This window comes from Microcaecilia unicolor, chromosome 6, assembly GCF_901765095.1.
Source record: "Microcaecilia unicolor chromosome 6, aMicUni1.1, whole genome shotgun sequence".
NCBI classification, from domain to species: Eukaryota; Metazoa; Chordata; class Amphibia; order Gymnophiona; family Siphonopidae; genus Microcaecilia; species Microcaecilia unicolor.
This window is the reverse complement of record NC_044036.1, coordinates 53,971,952-53,992,911: the sequence shown is the minus strand read 5'-3', so window position 1 is coordinate 53,992,911 and position 20,960 is coordinate 53,971,952. Positions and strand designations below refer to the sequence as shown.

The 20,960-nt window shown below is 43.1% G+C and overlaps 1 protein-coding gene across 1 annotated transcript in view; it reads right to left on the bottom strand.

Moving 5' to 3' along the window:
- AK5 (adenylate kinase 5) overlaps positions 1-20,960 on the bottom strand; it is a 346,160-nt gene that overhangs the window by 163,667 nt on the left and 161,533 nt on the right. Inside the window, exon 7 of the mRNA XM_030207788.1 lies at positions 14,599-14,689. Within this exon, the coding sequence (XP_030063648.1) occupies positions 14,599-14,689 (91 nt within the window). The remainder of the gene's footprint in view (positions 1-14,598; positions 14,690-20,960) is intronic.

Genomic DNA, 20,960 nt, shown 5'->3' with positions numbered 1-20,960 from the left:
GCGTCCCTGATGAGCACTTGGCCGACTTTACTTGGTCCATTTTTTTTCATGACCAAGCCATGAAAAGATGTCCGAACTGAGCAGATGACCACCGGAGGGAATTGGGGATGACCTCCCCTTACTCCCTCAGTGGTCACTAACCCCCTCCCACCATAAAAAACAGGTTAAAAATGCTTTTTTGGCCAGCTTCTATGCCAGCCTCAAATGCCATGCTCAGGTCCATCGCAGCACTATACAGGTCCCTGGAGCAGTTGTAGTGGGTGCAGTGTACTTCACGCAGGCGGACCTGGGGGGTGGGGTTTGGGGGGCTCAGCACCCAAGCTAAGGGAGCTATGCACCTGGGAGCAATTTCTGCAGTGCCCCCTAGGGTGCCCGGTTGGTGTCCTGGCATGTGAGGGGGACCAGTTCACTACAAATGCTGGCTCTTCCCATGACCAAATGGCTTGGATTTGGCCGTTTTTGAGATGGGCGTCTTTGGATTTCATTATCGGCGAAAATCAAGGCCAGTCATCTCTAAGGACAGCCATCTCTAAGGTCGAGCCAAATGTATTATCGAAACGAAAGATGGACGCCCATCTTGTTTCGATAATACAGTCAGGTACGCCCCTTTACGGGACCGTCCTTAGAGATGGGCGCCCCCGTTCGATTATGCCCCTCTATATGTTTCATCGCCAGCTGAAGCATTGTCCAGTGCCAGTCTCTAGCACAGCCGCATTGCCTGCCCTGCTCTGTCTTCCCTTCACGTCCTGCATGCTCCTTTTAGTGAAACTGAGTGTGCCGGACATGAAGAGATAACAGAGCAGGGCAGGCAACGAAGCGGCACCGGAGATCAGCTGGCGGGGGTTGGGGACCCCCGCCAGCAAAACCAGGGGCCCAGAGGAAATTTGGGAGGGGGGCCCAGGCCCCTGTGGCCCCACATAGCTATACCACTGATACAGGAGTTCCCCTGGGGAATATCGGAAGAACAACTTATTTAAAGATTGCACCAAGTGATGGAGAGTTTATGCAATTGGAATGTTATGGTTTCAAGTTGAAGATATATACTGAGTTTTAAGCTACTGCCTGTAGAGTGGTCATTTTGGACTAGTCAGTATATCATTGTTTCCCCTATGACAGCCATATCTAACCGCCAGCCTTATTTCCCACAAGGTATTTTGGACCTCAACTTTTGAGTTCCTGGAGGAGAAGAGGGTAACCACACCCGCTAACACTTCCTTCCCCAGGTGGAGGCACCATGTGCCAAGTGAGCGAGAGAGTAAGGGTCCGACGGAGTCTGCCCTTCACAGGGGCTCCAGCCCACTCGGACCCCAGACCCAGGCAAAGGGGTGTAACATAAATTATTCCAAAGTGTGGGACCAATCACACTAAACAAATAGCAGGGAACTGAATTTGACGGAATGATGGGACTACCAACAGATTTTGCTGAGTGGAACATAAAGCCTGACAAGGTGTATAGGGAATAAGCTAACAAAATAAAAACAAGGATAAGCTGCATTTTGTGAACCAGTAACGGGTCAGATGAAGACCTTAGAATAAGACATAACAATAGTCCAAGTGACCCAGGACCATCGAGTGAATTAGAATACAAAGTGCTTTTTGGTCAAAATATGCACTAATGGAGAGTATTTAATTTAAAGAAACATTTTTGAATAATGCATGATACATTAGAACGAAAACCCAAGTGATTTTCAATAATAACCCAGAGTATCTTTATGGAATTAACTAGAATATCTACTCCTTCTATCCTCTATTAATAGTGGGTCTTGTAGTATAACCACCAATTTGCGAGAGAAGATTAAAGCCTTGGGGCTTGATAGTCAAAGTGATTTAAATGAGAAGGAGAGGCTACATTGTCTGTCTGGGGCTAACGGGGCACTTTCAGCACACTTAACCGGATAGAGCTGCTGAAAATGCCTGGTTAGCACCAGTGGCGTAGCTACGTGGGGCCACGGGGGCCTGGGTCCCCCAAATTTCCTCTGGGCCCCTGGTTTTGCTGGTGGGGGTCCCCAGCCTCCACCAGCCGAAGCCTTGTCCAGCGCCGGTCTCTGGCTCCGCCGCTTTACCTGCCCTACTCTCTCTTACCCCCCCCCCCCCCCCCCCGCATGTCCTGCACGCTCCTTTTAGTGAAACTGAGCATGCAAACTTAACATAGAGAATCGGTAGCGCAGCTTTGTAAAAGAGGCCTTAATTCTCCATTGCCCCAGGTGCAAAAAATATCTTACATTGTGAGCCTACTTAAAGAACGCATCACATTCAAAATATGCTCACTAGTCCACAAAATCATTCACGGAGATGCACCAGCCTACATGTCAGACCTGATAGACCTACCACCCAGGAATGCCAAAAGATCATCCCGCACATTCCTTAATCTACACTACCCTAACTGCAAAGGTCTAAAATACAAATTAATGCACGCGTCAAACTTTACCTACTTGAGCACACAGTTATGGAACGCACTGCCGCGCAACTTAAAAACGATCTACGAACTAATGAACTTCCGCAAACTGCTGAAGACCCATCTCTTCAACAAGGCATGCAACAAAGATCAACCAATGTGAACACACACAACTAGTCCACATATATTCTGAACTATCTCACAATTCCTGATTGTTATACCATGATTTTGTTTTATTAATTTCATATTGCCAAAGACCCCTCTTTGACAATAAATGTCTATCTTCTAGCATCTTTCCACTATTCAAAATGTATTGTAAGCCACATTGAGCCTGCAAAGAGGTGGGATAATGTGGGATACAAATGCAATAAATAAATAAATAAATAAATAAACTTTACTGAACTTTCTGCAACTAGCAGCTTCTGCAACTGGCAGGTAAACCATTTTCCATCTGTACAATCAACATTTGGTTTCATTAATTCCCCTGTCCCTTCAAGATCGTGTATTACAACCTCAATCGCTTTTCAGCTTGTTTCCATTCAGTCAGCTCAACATATTTACCCCAAAGAGGAGCGAGTGGTTACCGAGGGGAGGGGGTCTGAACAAACCTCTGGAATAAAAAAACAAACAAACTGAAAAAGCCAGAACAATGTGAGTTTTGCAGTACAACTCCTTAATTACTTGCCAGTGAATGTGCAGTTTTGCTAAATCCTATACCAGTGGTTCCCAAACTTGGTCCTGGAGACACCCTAGTCAATGAGGTTTTGAAGATGTCCACAATGAATATACATGAGAGATTTGCATGCAGTGGAGGCAGTGCATGCAAATCTCTCTCATGAATATTCATTGTGGATATCCTGAAAACCTGACGGTCTGGACTGCCTTCAGGGCCAGTTTTGGGAATCACTGTCCTATACTTACATGTGTGTCAGCATGTTCACAAAGATGCAGGAAAATGCCATTTCCAAGTGATGCTGCTCTTTTTTTGAATGTTTTTTTTTCTCCATAAAATGGCTTTATACATATTTTGCAAAAGGCTCCGCTTTTACTTCCAGTTCTTAGAATCATTCTGAGAGATCTTGGTGGTTTGACGTTATATTTCTTTTTGTCTTGGTCTCTATTCACTTTTGTTGTATTTTTCTACATCTATTACAGTGTGCAAGTTTTGTTTGGGCATTGTTACTCAGAGCTCCTGCAGGCTTGTTTCTAAATTGGTTTATGCACTGACATGCAGTTTAACTATTGTAATTTGTATGTTACCTTTTAAAATCTGCAGTTTTTGTATGTACTCAAACATTGTGGGGGCACTTTCAAATACATATTTTGGGACAATGTGAGGGCTTTTACCTCCAATTTCCTAGAAATAAAGGGGTCCTTTTACTAAGGTGCACTAATGGATTTAGTGCACATTAATGATTAGCATGCGCTAAATGATAAGAGGCCTATTATATTCCTATAGGTGTTTTATGATTTAGAACGCGCTAAATCTATTAGCGCACCTTTGTAAAAGGACCCCAAACTGTGAATAATTGAACATGAAGAGCATAAGTATAGTCATACTGGGTCAGACTGATGGTCCATCTAGCCCAGTACCCTGCTTCCAACAGTGGTCAATCAATGTCACAAGAACCTGACAGAATCTCAAACAGTAGCAAGATTCCATGCTACTGCATAAGTTATTTTCCCTCTCCCCTCCCAAAAGATGGCCCCGGAAATGCCTTGTACCTAGCTCTGAAAGTTGCTGTCATATTGTCAAACACAATGGAAGTCGTCCATCTTAGTAAAAGCATGCAGTCTTTATTAGATCATATATTCTTTGGTATTAAACTGTGACATAAGAAGGTCCACTGTGTTCGCTGATGGCAATCCATAGCACAAATGGACTCAACATAGCCATGTTTTGGCACTATGGCCTGCATCAGGAGTCAATAATTCTAGATGGTTGTGACACTAATGACAGAAGCAGACCTTGGAAGCAAGAGAGCAAGGTTGTATATACATGTTTATGCCATAGATTGAGGTTCAGTTTTGTTATTAATGAACTACCATCTTTAAAATCATTGACTCCCTAATTTTCTACTATGTCAATAATAATCTTGCCAATCTTAGATTCTCTTTGTTGAGTTGTCTCTTTGTGGCTTTTTTACTTCGTTTTTATGATACATTTTTATAACCCACTTAGATTTTACAGATGATGCTGGATAGAAGTTCTTAAAATGAATAAATAATACTTACATTTAGGTGCCCTTTTACTAAAGGGCGGTAGGGCTACCGCTGGCTAAGCGCACAGCGAATTGGCCCTATCACCAGGCTCGCCCAGGACCCTGGCGGTAGTTCCGTGTCTCCCTTGTGCCATTTCTGGTGCTAGAAAATACCTGTTTATTTTCTAGCACTGGGGGGCAGCGCTGTGCACTGCCTGATTATTGCCGGAGCCATCAGAAGCTGTAAACGGCCACTCGGCATTTTTTAGTTACCACACGGCCATTTACTTGCCCTTTAAAAAAAGGCCTTTGTTCCAGTGGCAGGAACAGGTAGCCTCGGCACATACAGTAACAATCCCACGCGCCAACGATAACATGGGTCACCTTGAATCGCCGTTTGATAAAAGGGCCCTTAAAACGTTGAAACCTTCTGCTCAGTGTGCTGCTGCGGCTAAGAAAGCAAATAGAATGTTAGGTATTATTAGGAAAGGAATGGAAAACAAAAATGAGGATGTTATAATGCCTTTTTATCGCTCCATGGTGCGACCGCACCTTGAATATTGTGTTCAATTCTGGTCGCCGCATCTCAAAAAAGATATAGTGGAATTAGAAAAGGTACAGAGAAGGGCGACGAAAATGATAAAGGGGATGGGACGACTTCCCTATGAGGAAAGGCTAAAGTGGCTAGGGCTCTTCAGCTTGGAGAAAAGGAGGCTGAGGGGAGATATGATAGAGGTCTATAAAATAATGAGTGGAGTTGAACGGGTAGATGTGAAGCGTCTGTTCACGCTTTCGAAAAATACTAGGACTAGGGGGCATGCAATGAAGCTACAATGTAGTAAATTTAAAACGAATTGTAGAAAATGTTTCTTCACTCAACGTGTAATTAAACTCTGGAATTCGTTGCCAGAGAATGTGGTAAAGGCGGTTAGCTTAGCGGAGTTTAAAAAAGGTTTGGACGGCTTCCTAAAGGAAAAGTCCATAGACCGTTATTAAATGGACTTGGGGAAAATCCACTATTCCTGGGATAAGCAGTACAAAATGTTTTGTGCATTTTTGGGATCTTGCCGAGTATTTGTGACCTGGATTGGCCACTGTTGGAAACAGGATGCTGGACTCGTTGGACCTTTGGTCTTTCCCAGTATGGTAATACTTATGTACTTAACTGATAAGGTTAACATTATTTTTCACCATGAAATATGCAATCTGAAATTTGGTAAAGCATTTTTTATAGAGATGTGCACTAGCAGTGCTGACTTTTCAAAACCACCGTCAGCACAGTCAAAAATCCGTTTGAAAACACTGACTGGTACTTAAATGAGGATTTGGCGTTCAGCATGGTTCCTTTAATACAACTGTTATTGTTCTCCCCTAAGTGTTGGAATTTCTTGACAACTCGTTGCTATTAGCAACAGTCTTAATATATCACAGAAACCAGCCGTGAAGAATACCATTATCAGCTAGAGAAGCACTAAGTAGCCTGCCTTCCCTTATTCAAATGTTTGTTGTCCCGTTGCTTACAAATGGGTCTTGTATATGCCCTTCAATGAGTACAAAATATATCCCTCAACAATTATGTCAGTTCAATCTGCTATTAAAGATGAACCACAGCTTTTAATGATTATTATTGTTTTGTCGTATAAAAATATGAAGGGCTGTTAGGAGTTTAGGTATGTCCTTTCACAAGAGATCTAACACCACAATTTTATTTATTTATTTACCAATGATCTGCCATTCAGACTTCCTTCTCCATATCCTACATAATAAAAAGCACCTCCAACATTCTGAAGCTGACTCTGTGGCACTGTAGGGTTTGTAAGTCTGTAGTTCAGCGTTTCATTGGCTCTCACTGTCCCCGCCCTCACGTCGAGGAAACGGAATGCTGCATAGTTGCCAAACAAACAAATGCGACGTCACAGGAATGAAGAACCAATCAGACAGAACGGAACTTGGAGGAGGGAAGTGGAGTGGATTGAACCTCTAACAAACAATCATATACAGGGAGGTACGAACATCAGTGGAGGCAAGTGCACAGAACAGAAGGGAAGACAAACATTTAATCACTTTGTCACTCACTCACACACATCACACACACCACACACACACACACACACACACACACACACACACACACACTCAATCACTCTGTGTATCTCTCTCTTACACTGTCTGTAAAACACACTGTCACTCTCAGTCTCTCACATGGGCAACTGTATGTTGCATTCTCACGAGTAAGGAGCTCTTCTGATGTGATTGTTAAACTGATTGAAGGGCCTGAACAAGGAAAACTTTTACCACATTGTAACACAGTTTACACAAAAAATATTGTATATAAAGAAATCTTACACATGTAAACAACAATTATATTCAGAATACAACCATGGAAACATTAATGGCAGGAACTCATTACATTGCTAGTGCCCGTTTCATTGCGTTAAGAAACGGGCCTTTTTTACTAGTAGATTATAAAGCTTTCTGGGACCAGAAATTTTTCTGTACTGTACGTAAATGAGTGATATTAATTCTATATAGTATTCTTGTTTTATATTTAGCTTGATTTAGTTTTCACTTATTTATGTTACACGTATGTATTTTTGATCAGGTGACTTTGGTGCATCATGATTAAAAAAAAATAAAAGCATAAGGGGCCCTTTTACTAAGCGGGCGGTAAGCTGCCAATCAGGAACTACCTCAGCAGCCCAGTGGCAGTTGCCACCCCCAGCATGCGCCATTTTGGGTGCTACAAATTGTCTCTTTAAAAAAAGTTTTGTGCAAGACAATCCTAAATATATGCTAAAAAAAGTTAGACCTTTTGTTTAAAAAATAAAAGAAATAGTTTTTTTAAATAAAAGACAAATGTTAAAATATATTAAATTGAAATAAAGAAAAGATACGAGGTTTTTCAGACCAATGATGAATACCATGACCCCAGCCAAAAACACTGCTAAAAATTAAAAGTAAGCGTTTGGGTGTTTTGAGGTCTTTTCCTCATTTTGTATTTTGTACTGTTAAAAAAATTATCACTGGACTCTTCACTATAGTGTTTGGATTACCTTTGATATACAGTTTCAGTTCATTTCCATTTTTGAGTTCACTTACTGCATGGCCATTAATTTTTTTTCTTTTTTTTTAAAGAGACAGCCAGCTGTGGTAAAAAAGGGACCACACTGTGCGTCAAAAATATGTGCTAAAAAAATAGAAAATATTTTTGTAGTGCTAGAAATGGCAGTAGTTCCTTTTTGGTGTGTGGTAAACCCATGGTGGACTAACTGCCGCTTAATTAGAGGGCCCCTATGTTCTTTATTTCCATTCTTTTTCTCTAATCATTGGAATATATTTTCTTTTCCATATTTCTGGGAAAGCAGGAAATCAGCTACTTAAGTGGTGTTAATTTTTGCTGCGTTTACAGCTTTATGAAATGTATTTATTTATTTATTTGATGAATTTGTACCCATTTTCCCACCTATTTGCAGGCTCAATGTGGCTTACATAGTACCGTCAAGGCATTTGCCTAGTCGGTTGATAGCAAATACAAGGTTGTATAGTGATCAAATGAGGTATATGTGGAGGGTCGGAAGGGATAAAGAATGTGTGTTGTCTGGTACGATCATTAGGCATGCTGTGTTTCTGGGTGAAGAGGTTTACGTGAGATCATTGGGGTAGGTCTTTTTGAACAGGCTGGTTTTTAGTGATTTCCTAAAGTTCAGGTGGTCATGGATTGTTTTCACCGCTTTTGGGAGGCCATTCCATAGTTGTGCGCAGTGGCGTAGCTAGGGTAGTTGACACCCGGGGCCGGTCATTTTTTAACACCCCCCCCCCCCCAAATCCAGTACTAGGCATACTGAGAATACAAAACACTCAGGACCTATAGAGCAATTCTACCATACCATAAGAAGTAATTTGTACAAGTCACACAAGGAAAAGGAAAGCATCTTAAACACTACAGTGAGCACTAGAACATCAATTCACCTATTGTAAAACGAAAACAGACAGATTAGTACAGATTGTCGATCCTGCACAGTCAATGCCAACCAAAAGCCATGTCTTTTTCACAAACACAGATACACCCTAATCCACTACAGAATAAGTAATCATAAACTTTCTATTTAGACAAAAATTAAACTGAACCCCCGATGCCAGACTCTGCATACAATGCAACACCACATAAACAGAAAATGTCCCCTAGTACTGTGCAAAATATAAAGACAGCAGATGTAAATTTGAAAAAACTAACAAATACCAATCACCACTTTACAAATTAACAAATAGAAATAAAATAAATACAGAAAATAAAATAATACCATTTTATTGGACTAATACATTTAGCTTCCAGAGGCCAAAATCTCCTTCCTCAGGTCAATTCAGTATAGTGCTGTTACAGTATCCTAGCCTGAGCTGAGGAAGGGGGTTTTGTTCTCTGAAAGTTAAGTCAAAATGTATTAAAATTAGTCCAATAAAAAGATTACCTTATTTACATGTTCTATTTATAAACATTTATTAACACAGCTACAATACTATATCCTAAAGCAAAAAAATAAAAATATATATTTTATTTACAGTTTGTTGTCTCTGGTTTCTGCTTTCCTCATCTTCTTTTCACTGTCTTCCTTCCATCCAGCATCTGTCTTCGCTCTCTCTCTCTCTCTCTCTCTCTCTCTCTCTGTCTCTCTCTCTGCCATCCAGTGTCTGCCCTCTCTAATGTCCCTTCCATCCAGTGTCTGCCCTCTCTCTCTGCCCCTTCCATCCACTGTCTGCCCTCTCTCTCTCTTCCATCCACATCTGCCCTCTATTTCTGCCCCTTCCAGCCACCATCTGCCCGAGTCTGCCATCTCTCTCTCCCCCTTCCATCAACATCTGCCCTTTCTCTCTGCCCCTTAAATCCGTCTGCCCTCCCTCTCCCATCCATCCAGGGTCTGCCCTCCCTCACGCTCCCCCTTCCATCCAGGGTCTGTCCCCTCTCTCTCTGCCTCTTTTCAGTCCCCAGCCAGTTCTCCCTTTTCTCTCACCAGTCCCGAGCTTCAGCCCCAGCCAGTTCTCCCTGTCCCCTTTAAAGCCCCCAGTCCCCACAGTTTCAGCCCCTGCCCCTTTTCAGCCCCCAGTTCCAGTACTAGCCCCCTTATCCCAACTACCCTCCTTTTCAGCCCCCAGTTCCAGCCCCCTTCATCCACCACAGCCTTGCATCCCCCCTTTTCAGCCCCAGACCCATTCTCCCACCTGCCCCAGGCATGGACCCATTTTCCATCCTGCCCCCTTGTCAGACCCCAGTTCCAGCTTCAGACCCCTTCTCCCATCTGAGCACTCCCCTCCCCAGTCCCGTTCTCCCCTCTAAGCTCCCCAATCCCCTTCTCCCCTCTGAGCACACCTCTGAGCTCCCCCACCCTCCCCAATCCCCTTCTCCCCTCTGAGCACCCCTCTGAGCTCCCCCACCCTCCCCAATCCCCTTCTTCCCTCTGAGCACCTCAATCCCCTTCTCCCCTCTGAGCTCCCCAATCCCCTTCTCCCTTCTGAGAACCTCTCTGAGCTCCCCCACCCCAATCCCCTTCTCCCCTGTGAGCTCCCCCTCTCCCATCTGAGCCCCCCCCTCCGTCGAGAGCCGATAGCTCTCGTCTTCTGCCACCACCCTGCCTTTTTTAAAAAAATCAATGCAGCCAGCGACGCAGGCAGCACTTCCCATCTGCCCTGTATGCTGTGAAGGCAGAAAATCATCTCGCTGGCGTTGGGCCTTCCCTCGCTGTGTCCCGCCCTCGAGGAAATAGGAAGTTACCTCAGAAGGGGGCGGGACACAGCGAGGGAAGGCCTGACGCTAGCGAGACGATTTTCTGCCTTCACAGCACGCAGGGCAGACGGGAAGCGCTGCCTGCGTCGCTGGCTGCATGGATTTTTAAAAAAAAGGCAAGGTGGTGGCAGAAGACGAGAGCTGTCGGCTCTCAAAGGAGTACCCCCCCCCCACCCGCTGGCACCCGGGGTGGACCGCCCCACCGCCACGCCCTTGCTACGCCACTGGTTGTGCGCTTATGTAGGAGAAGCCGGATGCGTAAGTTGTTTTGTATTTCAGTCCTTTTCAATTTGGGTAGTGTAGGTTTAGGTATGATCTTGACAACCTGACTCTGTTTCTTATTGGTAGATCTATGAGGTCTATCATGTATCCTGGGACTACGCCGTATATAATTTTGTGGACTAAAGTGCAAATTTTGAAGATGATCCGTTCTTTGATAAAAGGCATTAAATCCTTACTTAAGTTAGCTCATTCTTCTGCAGCAGTTTCTACGCTTCCTGAGACCTGGCCTTCCAAGTTCTTGCGCTGGGCTCGCCTTAGTCTTCTGTATTGGGGCTGAATAGCTAATAGACTCGTTCCCATTCATTTTAATATGCTGTGCTCTGGTCTCCAGATGCAAGGCTTGGCAACAATTTATATTGTTATCTGATATTTTATAAACAGCAAAAATAAAAATAAATCCAAAGCAAAAAGAAAGTCACAAATATAAAACTAAATGTGTAACATGAGTAGTAGAAATAATACTTCCTTAACGTAGATGTTCTTCCGTTCATGAATGGTAAACATTAAGTTAACTTTATAAAGTAGAAATCTATTTTGCTTTGCTTTTTGTTTTACATCTTTATATTTTATTTTCAGTTTTTCACATTAACAAATGAAAAAGAAAAGAAAAAAAAAAATCATCAGGCCAGTACAAAAACTCTACAACTTGTATCAAAATAGTGAGCATATCAGTTGCAGGATGAATTATCACCAAATATTACATCAAAATACACAACAGATACAATTCATACAATACACAACACATACAATATGTATATTTTCTTCTGAAACAGCAGAAGAAAATGTAAGATATATCTTGTATCATACAACTAAGGCAATTAGCAACTATTGGTATGTTTTCATGATTGGTCTCTGAAGCTGAAGCTATTCTGTGAACAGGAAAGCTAACTTGACCACAGCTATTTATAAATATTCAAAATCCCTCCCCGATATTTAAATATTGCAGTGTGTTGACTTCAAACGCTGACTTTATGCCCAACCACTAGAATATGCGCTGAATATCCAGGTATATAGTGGCTGCTGGAGGTTATCCAGATGCTGCTAATATTCAACCAGGCTGTCCTAACTTATCTGAATAATTATCTGGGTATTGCACTGAATACTGGGTATATAGGACTCAATTCTGTATATGGTGCAAAAAATGTGCAGTATTTCGTGAATGGTGCTCAAAATTGGACGCCATTTATAGAACAGTGCTTAGCACCAGGATCTGCGGCCGATTTTGGGCACAAGGATTTACACCAAGTGAACCCTGGTATAAAATTGTGTGCAAATCCTGGAAACATCCTTGACACTCCCATGCCCCTTTTTCAGATCCATGTGGAAAAATTAACCTGCACATCTTTATAGAATAGTGACTATATAGCATAAATTCCAATTATTGACAATTAGTGTCAACTGATTGCTAGTGCCCAATTATTGGCGCTAATTGGGTTGCCGAGCAATTAAATTTCACCCTCATTTCGGGATGTGTGCAATTTGAAGCACTATATATGTGTAATTAGGGGGATAGTGGCTGCTCTGGGTTATCTGTTGCTGATATTCAGCTCTGCTGCTCTAATCTAGATAATTATCTTGGTGCTGTTATTGGATAATGGTGGAATCCAGATAATCACCAGCAGCTGCCTTGGCTCTGCCCCGTACCGCCCTGACACTATCCACATAAGATTTTCACTGGCATTATCTGGATACAACTGCTGAAAAGCAGTGGCTTGCTGCAGTGCGCAGCACTTAAATGGGTAGGAGCCTTTTTCATCAGGGGCAGACTGACCATTTGGACAATAGAGCAGTACCCGTTTGGGGGTTTCTAGATTGGGTTGTAAATCTCCCCTTACGCTCCTACCCGTAACCTCCGCTCACAGGACAAATCCCTCCTCTCAGTACCCTTCTCCACCACCGCCAACTCCAGGCTCCGCCCTTTCTGCCTCACCTCACCCTATGCTTGGAATAAACTCCCTGAGCCCATACGCCAAGCCCCCTCCCTACCCATCTTCAAATCCTTGCTCAAAGCCCACCTCTTCAATGTCGCTTTCGGCACCTAACCATTGTACCTCTATCCAGGAAATCTAGACTGCCTCAATCTTGATTGACTGCACTTTTTGTCCTTTAGATTGTAAGCTCCTTTGAGCAGGGACTGTCCTTCTTTGTTAATTGTACAGCGCTGCGCAACCCTGGTAGCGCTTTAGAAATGTTAAATAGTAGTAGTACCCGAAAGCTTACACCAGTAGAGGGCCTACTCTCCCCTACTTTCCATCTAGTTTAATCATTTTTGATAGGTGGTCAGGGGCCCATGACCCTTATTGCCCAGGGGCCCAGATCACTGTCAGTCCATCCTGCCTTCTACGCACATTGATCACTCAGTGTTTGGGTTCTTACACCAATTCTTCCTTGGAGTAGCAAGTCAGTAAAATCCGTGAAGGCAACATCTAGCTCAGGGGTCAGCATAGCCGAATTTAGGATACCAGCACTGATAGCAGTCTCAAAACTCTTGGGCCAGTTGTGCTAATTTCACAATGCATAGCTAGCCAGTGACTTTTGAATCTGCTCACGGTACTGGCATTCAGGAGAAAGAGGTGCCAAGTGGGGGAGAGAGTTTTGAGGGCGGGCACAACGGATTCTCCTTAGGAAAAACATCTGTACTGTTTCATATCCGTTTCCTCCCCTCCCCCCAATTTCTGATGTTTCTTCAGCTCCTAAATATAAACCCTCTATTCCATTCATTATGAGCAGTGTTGATTTTTGAGGGCACTCAACCCCCAAAAAGGCTAACAGCCTGCAGTTGGCCAATTCCTCTTAATAATAATAAAAAAAAGAAATAAGTATAGGATGAAACCAAAATAAACACAAAAATGGTGGCATTAGAAATTCTGGTCCCTATAATAGAAGAGTTTCATATTTCTAACCTTTTTCAGAACGTGAAACAATACATTCCAGCATTGCAGATCAATGCAACCACGACTTAGAGAAGAAGAAAAGAAATGAAAAGTTCAATTTTTCTGACAAGATGGAATATACATCAACATATGATTGTTGTGCAGTGTTTTAGTGAATTCACTTTCTGAATAAAAATAAACGTTGCTTTATTCTTGTATTGACAGCCAAGTCATTGAAAATCAGTAGGTGTGTATTAGACCTTGAAGTCTAGGGTCTGATTCACCACGATTTTGTTTCCTTCTATCTCTATATTCTTTGTAAGTTTTGATCATTACATCAGACTGAGAGAACACATCCTCAAAACAATAAATACTAGCTTTTAAAAGTAAACTGGAATAATAGGATATCTTACAATGGAAGGAAATACTACAGCATGAGAACATACATCCTCTGCTGGTTATTTTAGAAACTCTATTCTTGTTTTGGATGTCTGAAAACTGGCATTTAGAAATCCATATTGCATGGATGTCCAAAGGCAGGATATGGATGTCTAACACTGCACTACGTCCATATGGCAAGGGGGTGTGGTCTGGGCATCTCTTGGGTGGGACTAGGGATGACCCAAAGTGTGGCTATCCAGCTTAGATCACACAAGGGGAAGGGATGTCCATGTCTAAAAAGATGGACGTTGTTATTTAGAACTTGTCATGTCCAGGTTACAGGTTACAGGTACTTGTCATGTCCAGGTTACAGAACAATGCTCTGATTGGGCAGCTGTCCACTGAAGGGATTAAGGCATAACACTTCTTTAATTCTCCAGTGGTTACGGTCCCCTTACCTCTCCCTTGAATGCAAAACCAGCAAGGGATACCGAACTCTATGATAGCTTCAGGTATTATGGACATTATGTGTGTCTTGATAAAAAGGAAAGAGTCTATTTCTTCTGGAGAGTTTTTTGGAGCTTCAAATTCCCAACTTAGATACTTTTTTTCAGATGGAAAAAATGCAAAGTCCTTCAAACGTTAGCACTGAATAAAACTAACACATTGCGAAAATGCACAGCAACTCACCTGCCACGGCTTCTTTTGGAGAAAATAGCTTATTGTCAACTGCCACACTTATGTCATAGAATACCTCCTCTTCATCCCTGTCAGCATCAAACTGGTGAACAGGAAAATGGCAGTCAGCCACCAACATATGTGACAAATTATTAGGCAATTCTCAAACAAAATGCATGCTTTGGCTGTCTTTCCAGCAGCGAACAAGTTATATCCAACATAAATACCCGCACCCAGCAACACAGCATAACCAATGATCCATACTCCCTTCGACCCCATGACACCTGATTCACATCTACCTTATCTGACCACAATATAACCTTGTATTTGTTATCAACCGAACTGGCAAACGCCTTTACAGTACTATGTAAGCCACATTGAGCCTGCAAATAGGTGGGAAAATGTGGGGTACAAATAAATAAATAAAAATATTAGGAACACACCCTGATGTTTTCTTTTTTAAGAGCAGTTGCTCTTTTTGAGTGACATAGCACCATTTCTTTGCAACTTTTTCTTCAGCTGATCTGAAGATCACTATGTACAGTAGGACATGCAAAGGTAATATTTTGGTGAAACAGATACCCAGGGAAGAGCTGCTGTACGGTGCTAGGAGAAACTAAGGGGCCCTTTTATTAAGCTGTGGCAAAAAGTGGCCTGCTGCAGTGTGAGCGCGTCTTTTTAAGGGGCCAGAAAATGGGCGTGCGGCGAAATAAAAACTAGCGCGCATCCATTTCAGTCCGAGACCTTACCACAAAGGTGCAAAGTATCAGACTTATTTGGTTTGGTGAGGTGAATTTGTGGAGGCTAGTCTGTACCAAAAATTGTTTTATTTCATATAAAAGTGTCCTGTGATCTTACCCAACCATAATATAAATCTGTTGCTATGGGTATTTTTTTTATTTTTTTTTAGTCTACTGTACTAAGTTTGATAAGATAAAATGTAACATCTTTTACCCAGCTTCAGGTTTATCATTATGTTTCTTTCGATAGCTAAAATTCAAAGCATCACAATTTTGTTACAATTTTGCCAACACGCCATCTACAATATTTATTTCCTATTGTTCTTCTTTGGAATTTTTTTTCTTTGATCTGAACTTGAGGAACTTTACATGAGGAATATTTTTTAACTATAGCATTAAGGAGCTGCCAGTTGCCAGTGTGAAAACAATGCACTCACTGTCCCAGGCATTGACTTCAGGAGAGTCTGGCAGGAGTAAAAAAGCATGTGCAGCCACATGAGACCAGCTGTGGCCAACTTTTGTGGTACCTCAAGGCTGCTGTGAGAGGTCATAGATGCCATTTTCAGGATGCTGCCTCTAGGGGCAAGAGCGAATGGGCTTCGCTCCTGCCCTCAACACTCTCACTGGACCACTAAGGTAGGCCCGGGGGGAGGGGGGGTTGGAGGGATGGTCCAGGGGATTGAGTGGATAGTCCGGGGTTGGGTGGGAGAGGGGCTTCCCAATGTCACAGGCTGGGGGAGGGGGCTAGGAGGGGGAAAAAGAAGACAAACAGTTATATGGGTCCTGGCCTATATTCAGCCGGCACCCAAATAATCGTTTTATGCAGACCCTGCTGAATATCAGCCGGGACCCGCATAAGCTCCCGCGGCCACAGCCCTTTCAATTAGCCCTGGATATTCAGTGCCAGTGCCTGGACATGGCCCGGCACTGAATATCTGGCGAGAGCATTTAAAAAAACACTGACCACCAGTGGCTGAATTTCGGCTCATATGAGCTTATCAGCAGTATTTAGGAGTAAGCGCTTACACTAGCTCTATGCACGTATGTTTTCAGTTTATGAAGTATTTTATAAGCAACACTTACTTTCCTTTATAGGACAGACACCTATGTATTAGGATTGGGCAGCCAGAAAAAAAATTCCTGTCATTGTTTCCCAGAGAAAAGAGTGTGCCCTTTTTGCACACTTTAAGAAGCGTGTGCACTATGATCAGCAAATGACATTTTGGTGCAAACAGCCTATCCTTACTAAATATAGGCACACTTCTATAGAATTAGCCCCACTGGCCTAGTGGTTAGGATGGTGGACTTTGATCCTGAGGAACTGGGTTCAATTCCCACTTCAGGCACAGGCAGCTCCTTGTGACTCTGGGCAAGTCACTCAACCCTCCATTGCCCCAGGTACAAATAAGTACCTGTATACAATATGTAAGCCGCATTGAGCCTGCCATGGGAAAGCACGGGGTACAAATGTAATAATATATATAGAGACAGACTGTATAGTAATTCCATAGGCTGATGCCCTGGCACACCCATGATGGTCTAGTGCACAGCCTTTACATTTAGCATACATTAATTTTTGCATTTAACATAAAGAAAGTGCAAAACTTTGCTGCACTTTGGTAAAAAGGCCCCCCAAAGTTTTCTACCAGATTCAGTATAAAACATATGCATGGAAAATTGCTTTGTTGCATGAAAATTGGCACTTTCCACAGTAGTGACCTCAAAATATGTAAAGAATTCGCTAGAGGTCCAGAAATCAGGAAGTGATGTAATGCACAGATATTAGAGAAATAATACATTATTGGCGGAAGCTGCTCATCTACTAAGAAAAACACTGTTACAAGCACACACTGTTTTCTTTCAAAGAAGAACCAATGTACAATCCTCTCCCATTGCTGACTAACTACTACTACTACTTAACATTTCTAAAGCGCTACTAGGGTTACGCAGTGCTGTACAATTTAACATAAAGGACAGTCCCTGCTCAAAGAGCTTACAATCTAATAGACAAGTGAACAGTCAGTCCGATAGGGGTGGTCAAATTGGGGCAGTCTGGATTTCCTGAAAGGTAAGAGTTAGGTGCCGAAAGCAGCATTGAAGAGGTGGGCTTTAAGCAAAGACTTGAAGATGGGTAGGGAGGGGGCTTGGCGTAAGGGCTCAGGAAGGTTGTTCCAGGCATAGGGTGAGGCGAGGCAGAATGAGCGGAGCCTGGAGTTGGCGGTGGTGGAGAAAGGTACTGAGAGGAGGGATTTGTCCTGTGAATGGAGGTTTCGGGCGGGAACGTAAGGGGAGATGAGGGTAGAGAGGTAGTGAGGGGCTGCAGACTGAGTGCATTTGTAGGTAAGGAGAAGCTACTTTGTTTTTGTGATATGGAAGCAGTTTCTCTCTCTTTACCTGTGTATTATTTTCCTTTATTTGGGAGGTGGGGGGGGAGGTTATTTCTCCTGTTAGCTCTCTGTTATATCTCTTGAACTCCCACAATTGAGATCTCAGGTGTTTCACTGCTGTGTATTTCCCTACATTTCTACTTCTATAATTTTGTTTGAATTGTATAAATCAAACGATTAGCTCCTGGATTTTCTTGCAACATTTCTGAAATAATAATTATAAATAAGAAATGTGTGATATCTACTGTGTATCTAGAATTTAAGTACGGAAGGAAAGGGAAGGAGGTTGTCTTAAGTTTGTCTTTTAAATGTCTTCACAACGCCATTTAATTCATTATTGTAAATATAACACTGTTAGATGAGAGGGAAGGTGAGAAGATGAGACAGCAGGAAAAGTGAAAGAATGGTAAAAATATGGCAACTCTGCCTTTTAGAGCACTAAAGAAATGGAATAATATCATCAGATAATTTCACATGCAAACCTTGCTGCAACTGATCTCCCCTTCCACCGCCCCACCCCGAAACAGGTAATCTTCAACTCTGGCGATGCATTCGGCATGCATGCTCAACAGGGAAGGGTGCTTTGGATATAGATCAGACCATTTTTCAGCTGCAGCTCAAGGCAAGTTACGTTCAGGTACAATGGGTTCTTTCCTGTTCTCAGAGGGCTCACAATCTGTTTGTACCTGAAGGAATAAAGGGCTAAAGGGTCCCTTTATTAAGCTGCGATAAAATGTGGCCATAGTGCGCCCTTACGCAGGTCTTTCCGATGCACTAAGGCCCTTTTTACCACAAAATGTCAGGATCTTATACCATATATTCAAATCAGTAGAGCAATTCTAAATCCAATATATGGTAAACTTGTAGGAAACACAGGAAAAGCAATCAGTATAATTTAAAAATAAGGAGGAAAAGACCTCATTAAGACCTGTAGCCACCTTTATGTGTGTTTGGTCAAATAAGTTATCATCGGTCTGAAAAACCTCCTGAAAAAAGGTTGTCTGGTAGATCAAAATCACAAAACTTTAATTTTCCATCAAGTTACTACTAGCAACCAAATAATAGTAAAATGTTACTTAGCTTGAGTTGCACAGCATGGTTCTTAAGACCGATGATGACTTATTTGACCAAAACACACATAAAGGTGACTACAATCCCACCGTTGTGAATTTAGGTCTCAATGAGGTCTTTTCCTCCTTATTTTTAAAATAAAATATAGTGATTGCTTTTCCTCTATTTCCTACAAGTTTACCTTTTTAACCACAGCCAGAAAATGGTCAAATTTTCCATTTCCTCAATTAATGGCACTTTGCTAATGTTAATCTAAACACCAAATTAGAGCTTGTGGAATATTGCAGTACATCAGTATATGATCAACTAACTCAAGATATCCAACCAATTGTGTTAACCGTAATGTGCTGTGTCGTTTTAATGGAGGAAAAGCCTCAAATGTCAATGGAATACTCCGTTGTTGATATATGGTTCAACCTTAGGGAGTCCCATCCATTCATCATAGGCATAAAAGCCTCCTCAGTATTTAACTTACAATCCCCGAACCCTGCTTTGCCGTGCTTTAAGGTTCTAAGGTTCACTTATCTCTCTTGCAGTTCTGTCGGGTTTCCCCATCCATGGCCCAAACAGGCCAAAAATTAGCCTGTGAGCCCATACTGCCACCTATCCTGTAGGTGGTAAGGGCTCACGAGCTAATCCATGCTAATCAGCATGCAGTAATGTGGCTGCACTAAGGAGCCCTTTTACAAAGCAGCGATAAGCCCACCGCAGGCTTACATGCACCAATCTGGAGCTACCACCAGCCCAATACAGGTGCCGGCAGCAGTTCTACCCCCAGCGCACGACATTTCCGGCCCTAGCAGAAGTATTCAAAAGATATTTCCTCAGGCGCTAACCCGGCTGTAATCGGGTAGCATAGGCGCCAACTCCGTGGGTGCTGTGGGTGCTCAAGCACCCCCAATATTTCGCTGACTGGAAGTTCCCTTCCAGCCCAGAATTTTAAAAGTCCCTCCCTCCGAGTTCCAGGGCCGTCCGTCCGTCTGTCCGTCCCTCCCTCCGAGTTCCAGGGCCCCCCCGCCCCTCCATCCCTCCGTCTGTCCAAATTTTAAAAGCCATCTTCTTACCTCGTCGGGGTGTTACGGCGGCAGCTGCATGCAGTGAAAAGCGTGCAGGATCGCGCTTCAGCCTTCCCTCATCTGTCTCTCAGCTCTGGTCCTGCCCTTGCAGAAACAGGAAATAAGGGCGGGACCAGAGCTGAGAGACAGACGAGGGAAGGCTGAAGCGCGAGCCTGCACGCTTTTCACTGCGTGCAGCTGCCACCTTAACACCCTGACGAGGTAAGAAGATGGCTTTTAAAATTTGGACGTACGGAGGGATGGAGGGGCGGGGCGGGGGAATGCACAACCTGTAAAAAAAAAAAAATTCAGCACCCCCAATCATTTTAAAAAGTCGCCTCCTATGTCGGGTAGCACCATGCGCTACCCAGTTACCGCCAGTACCACCACCTCAATGGGAGGGGGTAAGTGCTCCCCCCCCCCCCCCCCCCCCCGCATGGCCACATGGCTATTTCTTTTTTTGGCTTTTTTACCTCCTGTGGTAAAAAGGGCCTCAGTGTGCAGCAAAAATACCCCCCACTGCTAGTGCAGGGTCCCTTTTACCATAGCTTGGTAAAAGGTCCCCTAACTGATTAGCACTGTCATGTCCAATCTAAGCCACTTCTGAAAAAAATTCAGGAAATTTTTTTAATACTGTGTGGTTTGCGCTCACGCATCGTGGTTTTAGCGCACGACGCCTCTGTGCATCCCACTGTAAGCCCTTTTACGCTGCAGTAAGGACACACTAGCCCTTAATGCTGCTTTGTAAAAAAAAGACCTGTTAGTGATTTCCCCAAATTCACACGCCACTGCTGTGGGATTTGAACTGGGTTCCCCTGGTTCTCAGGCCACTGCTATAATCATTAGGCCTACTCCTCCACTCCAGTTCATATTTGAAGGAATACATAGTGCGACTTAAGTTGCATGTGCAAATCCAGTCGTATTCTAGATTTGTGCATGCAATTTAATTAGTTAACAAGCCAATCAGTGCCAATAATTGCAAATAAACAAGCAACTATTGACACAAATTGGCATTAATTTGAATTTACACGCAGAACTAAGTATATTCTATACTGGGATACACGTTAATTCTAAGTCACATAGTTGAAAAGGGGGTGTGGCCGTGGATGTGGAATGGGCAG